Consider the following 6,635-nt stretch of genomic DNA (forward strand, 5'->3'; position numbering starts at 1 on the left):
AGCAGCTGTGGTGGTCTGTGGTGGATGGAGAGTGTCCATTGCCTGGATTTCCATCCCTGGGAATCTGCTGCCAGTCCCGGTCCCTGCTGTTCGTTCCTCCCTTTCCCAACCCATCCCGCCCTCAGCTCCTCCTGGAAACACTCCCGGCCTTTCCCCCAGCCCTGCAAAAGCAGAGTTTGCCGCGATTCCAGCGATTCTTTTCCGACTGACTCTTCCCTCCATTGTCTCTTGCAGATAAAATGCTCGAGGGCTCCTCGGCCGCTTCCTGCAGAAGAACCCTCCCCGCCCAGCCCCAGCCGTGATCCCGACCCCCGCCCCACCGCAGCCAGGACCCCGAACCCCGCCGGGCTCCGATGGAAGAGGCGCCGGGCCCGAGGAGCCCCCGCGAGCCGCAGCTCCCCGCCGGGTTCCGTGGGATGGAAGGCGCTCCATGAGCCGGAGCAGCCCCCCCAGATGAGCCAAGCAGCCAAGGCCTGCCAGCAGCTGGGGGAGCCCCCCGGGGCGGGCATGGCGCAGGAGGACGCGCGCCGGGCGCAGGGGCCGCCCGCCTTCTACCCCAGCCAGGAGCTCGACCTGTCCACCAAGGTGTACAAGAGGGAGTCAGGGAGCCCCTTCTCGGTGCTGGTGGACAGCAAAATGAGCAAAGGCCACCTCCACGAGAGGGAGGAGCAGCCGTTTTTCAGGGAGAGCAGAGCGGTAGGAGAGGTCCGGGCTGTGAAAGAAGACAGGGAAAACTCTGACGACTCTGAGGAGGAGGAAGAGGAGGAAGATGAAGTGACTTACAAAAGGGAGCAGATTATAGTGGAGGTAAACCTTAACAACCAAACCTTAAATGTGTCCAAAGGGGAGAAGGGTGTCCCCTCCCAGTCCAAAGACACTGCTGTCCTTAAGACCAGCAGTGAGGAAGAGGAGGGTGACAGTGGGGAAGAGGCCACGGAAGACAGTAATGATTATGAGGAGAATGAGAGGCAGAAGAAAAAGGAGAAAAGAGTGGAGAAGGTTAGTGTTGCCCAGAGGAGAACAAGGAGAGCCGCCTCTGCCGCGGCAGCCGCCACCTCCCCGGCACCCAGAGCTACGCGGGGGCGTAGAAAGAGCGTGGAGCCCCCCAGGCGTAAGAAGAAAGCTGCAAAGGAGCCCAAGGCACCTGTGCAGAAATCAAAGTGTGAAGAGAAGGAGACTCTGACCTGTGAGAAGTGCCCCAGGGTGTTTAACACACGCTGGTACCTGGAGAAGCACATGAACGTCACTCACAGGCGGATGCAGATCTGCGACAAATGTGGGAAGAAATTTGTGCTAGAGAGTGAGCTGTCCCTCCACCAGCAAACTGACTGTGAAAAAAACATCCAGGTAGGTCTGCTCACCTGCTTGCCAGATCCCCACTCCTCCCGGCGCGCCCTGGATCCGGCTGCTGGACGCTTCACAGGGGGAAAATCTCTTTTTTGCACAGCCCCAGGTTCTGAGCCAGGCCCTGTCTCTGCCTCATCCCACATTTTGGGGTCTCCCAAAAGGAGGGGATGGCAGGGAAGAGAGAGTTCAGCTGCTCTGAGCAGTTGCTCCAGGAGTAAACTGTGAGTTGGGAACACAAAGCTGCTTTAACAGGGTCAGAATCCAGAGTAACTGCTCCCAAAAATCAGAAGCTCTGTGGTCAATCCTCCTCCTCCTCCTCCTGCTGCTGAGCAGCTGCAGCTCTCACCGAGTTCAGAATTCCAGGGCTTTCAGTCCCACAGCGTGGCCAGGTGAGGTTCCCAGGGAAAATGGGATTCCAGGGATTCACTGGAACGGGAAATCTCTGAGGTCCTGGAGAGGCAAGCAGGTGAGAGAGGCAAAGTGGAGTCAAGACCTGAGCTGGGCTTAAAATGGGACCTTAAACCCCACTGAGACAACGGGATACAGGAATTCCCAGAGTGCTTTTAGGGGGTTGGAATTCAGAACCTGAACCCCAAGCCTGCCCCTTCCCCAGCGTGAAAACCCCACAAATCTCTCTGAAGATACCAAAATCTCTGTTTTTCTCCCCAGCAGCTCCGATTTGCCCCCAGCAGTGGGAGGAACAGCTCTGGTGGGAAGTTCTGGGAGCTGTGGGAAGAGCTCCGGAGTCTGTGATCCCTCTGGGGTTTGTGCCTGGCCCGTGGGCACCTCTGTCCTGGGAAATTGGGGCAAATCTGCTGCTTTCTCTGGCACCCCAAATTGGCTTTTTTGGCCTTATTCTCGCCCACCTCCTCCTGAAATCCTCCCAGCAGCAGCAGCAGCTCCGGTTGGATTTTTGGGCAGCTGGAATTTTTAGGGCAAGAAGGGGTTTTTTGTGAGAGTTTGGCCACAATAACTGAACATTTTGTCACTCTTTGTTTGCCTTCAGTGCTGAACTGGGTTGATCCTCAATCCCCCCTGTGTGGGAGACGTGGAATATTTGCTGCAATTCCTCTTTTCCAAGCTCTTTTCCCAGTTCTCTGTGACTCTGTGCTGGCTTTTTGTTCTCCTTATGTCTCAGCCCAGAGCAGGAAGACTGGAGGAAGGATTTATTAATACAAATTTAATTTTTGCAGCTTTTGAAAGAAATATTTAAAAAGTTCAGTGCAGCAGGGAACGTTGAAGTGGGAATTTAAGGGATGCCCCAGCACCCAGGGGGGCTCATTCACAGCATGGAATTTAAGCAGCAATTAAAGGAATTAAAGCAGGAATTGAAATTTAAGCAGGAATTCCTGAATAATTTGAACACATAAAGTGGAGAAATATCCTGCAGCCGTCCACACACCAAAAGTGATAGGAAGAGGAGAAATTGTAGAAATTACGGTTTAAATCCAGAGGAATCCGGTCCAGAAACGTCCCCAAACTTCCCCAGTGCCAGCAGCACTGAGAGTCACCTGAGTATCCAAGCCTAAATCCAGCAATTCTTTTCCTGTCCTGACCTTTGGGATGTGTTTTCCAGCTGCCTGTGGATGTGTTTCCGTTCCCCTTGGCGATAGGAATTGAGGGAGCGCGAAAATTTCCCTGAATTCAGGGTTAAATGTGTCAAGGGGGGAGCTTTGCCCCGGAATAAAACCCGTTTGATATTGGAGTGGAGTGATAATCAGGGCTGGCTCCTCCCAGATTTTCATCCCAGGGATGGAATAAATCCGTTTTTTCCAGGTAATTCCTGCTTTTTCATCCATCAGAATCGGCGCCTTCACTGAATTCCTGGTGTCACCTTGAGCTCTGCGTGCTCCCTCTCGGTGTCGGTGTTTTAATCCTCAGTTGTGTTGTAGACGTGACCTCTCCAAGGGCTCGTTTCGCTGGAAATCCCGGGATTTGGGAGCATTCCATAGCATTTCTTTACTCTCTAGGAATTTCCCCCCCCCTCCATCCCTCCAAGAGGGAAATCCCAGCGGGAATCGTGGAGGCAGAGCTGCACCAGAATTCCTGAGCCTGCAGAGATCCCAGCCCTGTGGACGCGGAGAAGAAGCAGCCCAAATCAGCAGAATTGATTAATTTGTTCATTAATCGGCGCCCAGCCCTTCTGACTGACAGGGAAGGGGGGGAATTGATGGGCTGGGAAATGGAGATGTCCCAAAAAAAACCCTGAGGCGCCAGAGGTGAAGATGATTCGGTTCCCTCACACACCCGGATTTCCAGCTGGAGTTTTCCACGTCGGACACAGATTTTTTTAATGGAGTTTTTAGGAAGAGCTGCCTGAAAACCCATGGATCCCCTGGGGGCTGAGTTCCTGGACATCCCACAGGAGTTTTGGGAAGGAATTCTCACATTCCGGTGTCGCTTCGGACCTCCAGTGATCCCTTTAATAAACGAGGAGCCAGAACACGGCAGGAGGAGGAGGTGACGCCTGGATTTGCTCCAGGATCTGATCCCAGAGTCTCCAGCGGGATGGGAGCTGCTTTCCATGGAGAGGCAGAAGGATCAGGGAGCTTGGACTGGCCACACCGGGATTGAGGGGTCAGGAAGGGCTGGATGGGGTTGGAGGGATCTGAGTGGTGTCGGCCTCCTCCAGCTCTGTGGGGCTCTTCCCTCTCCAGGGGTTTGGATTCTTCCTGCTCTGAAGATTTGGGTTTTTATCACTGAAAGGGGTTGGATTTTCCCACTCCAAGGGTTTGGATTCTTTCTGCATCAAGGGTTCGGATCCTTCTCGCTGAAAATGTTTGGATTCCTTCTACTCCAAGGGTTTGGATCCTTTTCTCTCCAAGGGTTTGGATCCTTCTCACTGAAAATGTTTGGATCCCTCTCTCTCCGAGGGTTTGGATCCCTCTCTCTCCGAGGGTTTGGATCCCTCTCTCTCCAAGGGTTTGGATCCCTCTCTCTCCAAGGGTTTGGATTTTCCCTCTCTGAGGGTTTGGATTTTCTCTCTCCGAGGGTTTGGATCCCCCCCAGCAGCACCAGGCCTGTGAGGTGTCCCTGGGCGGCTCTGTGCTGTTGGATTTTGGGAATCCTCCCCTCCTGCTCCTCTCCGGTGGAAATCACGAATTGAACGTTCCGAGGCAGCGTTTGCACCGTTTGGGGCTTTTTTTTTCTGTCGTGCCAGAGCAAAACCTTGGCTTAACCCCCCGAGCCCAACCCTCCCTCACCCCCGTCCCTCTCTCTGTGCCGTTCCCAGTGCGTTTCCTGTAACAAATCCTTCAAGAAGCTCTGGTCCCTCCACGAGCACATCAAGATCGTGCACGGCTACGCCGAGAAGAAATTCTCCTGCGAGATCTGCGAGAAGAAGTTCTACACCATGGCCCACGTGCGCAAACACATGGTTGGTGAGTCGGGGGGCACTGCTGGGAGCCAGGGTCGGGGCTTTGGGAAGGAAAATTATCTGGGAAAATGAAAATAATCAGGGAAAAATCAGGCTGGGAGAGGTGGGAATGTTCAGCTGGAGAAGGGAAGGATCCAGGGAGAGCTGAGAGCCCCTTGCAGGGCCTAAAGGGGCTCCAGGAGAGCTGGAGAGGGACTGGGGACAAGGGCTGGAGGGACAGGACACAGGGAATGGCTTCCCACTGGAATAGGGCAGGGCTGGTTCGTCTCCTTCCCCCAGCGTGGCACTTCCCAAAGATTATCGTTATTATCATTATCATTATTGTTATTATTTATCTTTATTATTCAGGCATGGGCTGGTTCCTCTCCTGCTCAATTAAAACTCACTCCAAAGGGGGAAACTTGTGGTGGGAGGGAACAGAGATGGTGGCAGGAGAACCTCTGCAAGAGAGGAGGTTTGGGTGGGATTTGGGGTGGGATTCCCAGGGAAGCTGTGGCTGCTCCATCCCTGGAAGCGTCCCAGGCCAGGTTGGAGCCACCTGGAACAGCGGGAGGGGTTGGAACTGGATCTTTAGGGGTCTTTAACATCCTTCCACCCCAAAAACGTTGGGATTCCGTGAAAACCAGACAATCCCGGCCGTCTGAGCTTTGCTCAGCCCCGGTGTGAGCACAGCTCGGTCTGTAGCCCCAAACCGGCGGCAGGAATGGGTTCCCTGCTCGGGATTTTCGGGAATGTCTCTCCCAGCCCCTCTGTGACCGCGCTGTGTTGCAGCCCACACCAAGGACATGCCCTTCACGTGCGAGACCTGCGGGAAGTCCTTCAAGCGCAGCATGTCCCTCAAGGTGCACTCCCTGCAGCACTCGGGGGAGAAGCCCTTCCGCTGTGAGGTGAGGCAGCTGCTGCTCCCGGGGGGAATCCGTGGCCGTGGATCCGTGGGGAACGCTCCCAGCAGGGGGGAATGGCACTGGGTGCCCCGGCAAGGAGGGGTGGTCTCGTCGGAGTTTTGGGAATTCTCCGTGGGGAGGAATCGGCCAGCGGCGATCCCAGCACAGATTTCCCCCCCCCCCCCCCACCCCGCCCTCAGGGATCTCCGGAGGGACTGAGGGGGTTAAATCCATAGGGAACACTTCCAGGGGGTGGGAATGGGATTGGTTGGTGTGGGGATGAGGGGCGGTCTCATCGGAGTTTGGGAATTCTCCGTGTGGAGGAATCACCCAGCGGTGATCCCAGCACAGATGGATTTGCTTGGTTGTGTTTTTCCCACTGAAAAAGGATTTGAATCCCAGTTTTCCCTGCACGGCAAATCCTTTTCATTTTCCCTGGAAATGGGAGCTGGGAGAAGTCAAAACTTTCAGTTTTTTGGGGGAAAACCCGGAGTTCTCCAAGAAACTCCCAAAAATCTGAGCCAATGCTCTGAGTCTGAGTTCGGTTTGGTGGGAAGTGGGATATTCCCTGGTAAATTCCTGGGAATTCGGGGTTGGAATTCCCTGCCTGCCCTTGGGAAGGGGCTGAAGCAGGGAAGGGGATGGGGAAATCTGTGGGAATCCCGATGGGATTCGGGGCTGGGAGAGAAGACACGGAGCAGGAACAGCGGTGGTGCAGGCTCGGGGATGAGAATTCCAGGGACAGAAATTCCCTCTGAAAGAGCCGGGGAGAGGCCGGGAAGGGCGGCGAGGAGCTGCTTTGGAGGGAGGCAGAGTCCTCTAGTGGAGACAGGGCTGAGCTGGGACCCGGCAGCTCCAAACGCACGGAAACCCTTTTTTCTTGGAATAACCCCGTCCCTGCCAGGCTTTCCCCACACGATCCCAGCTTCCCCCACACGATCCCAGCTTCCCCCACGCGATCCCAGTTTCCCCCACACGATCCCAGCTTCCCCCACACGATCCCGCCTTTCCCCACACGATCCCAGCTT

General features: G+C 55.1%; 1 protein-coding gene across 1 annotated transcript in view; it reads left to right on the forward strand.

The window, feature by feature from the left end:
- Window positions 1-214: 214 nt before the first annotated feature.
- The window catches only part of ZNF652 (zinc finger protein 652), a 9,035-nt gene continuing 2,614 nt past the window's right edge, over window positions 215-6,635 (forward strand). The window contains exons 1-3 of the mRNA XM_042048688.1: window positions 215-1,347; window positions 4,580-4,727; window positions 5,495-5,610. Coding sequence (XP_041904622.1) covers window positions 454-1,347; window positions 4,580-4,727; window positions 5,495-5,610 — 1,158 coding nt within the window. The 5' untranslated portion in view covers window positions 215-453. The remainder of the gene's footprint in view (window positions 1,348-4,579; window positions 4,728-5,494; window positions 5,611-6,635) is intronic.

The sequence above is a fragment of the Corvus kubaryi genome, unplaced genomic scaffold (genome assembly GCF_017639235.1).
Source record: "Corvus kubaryi isolate FWS band 111438036 unplaced genomic scaffold, C.kubaryi_AGA036_p1.0 123, whole genome shotgun sequence".
In the NCBI taxonomy this organism is placed as follows: Eukaryota; Metazoa; Chordata; class Aves; order Passeriformes; family Corvidae; genus Corvus; species Corvus kubaryi.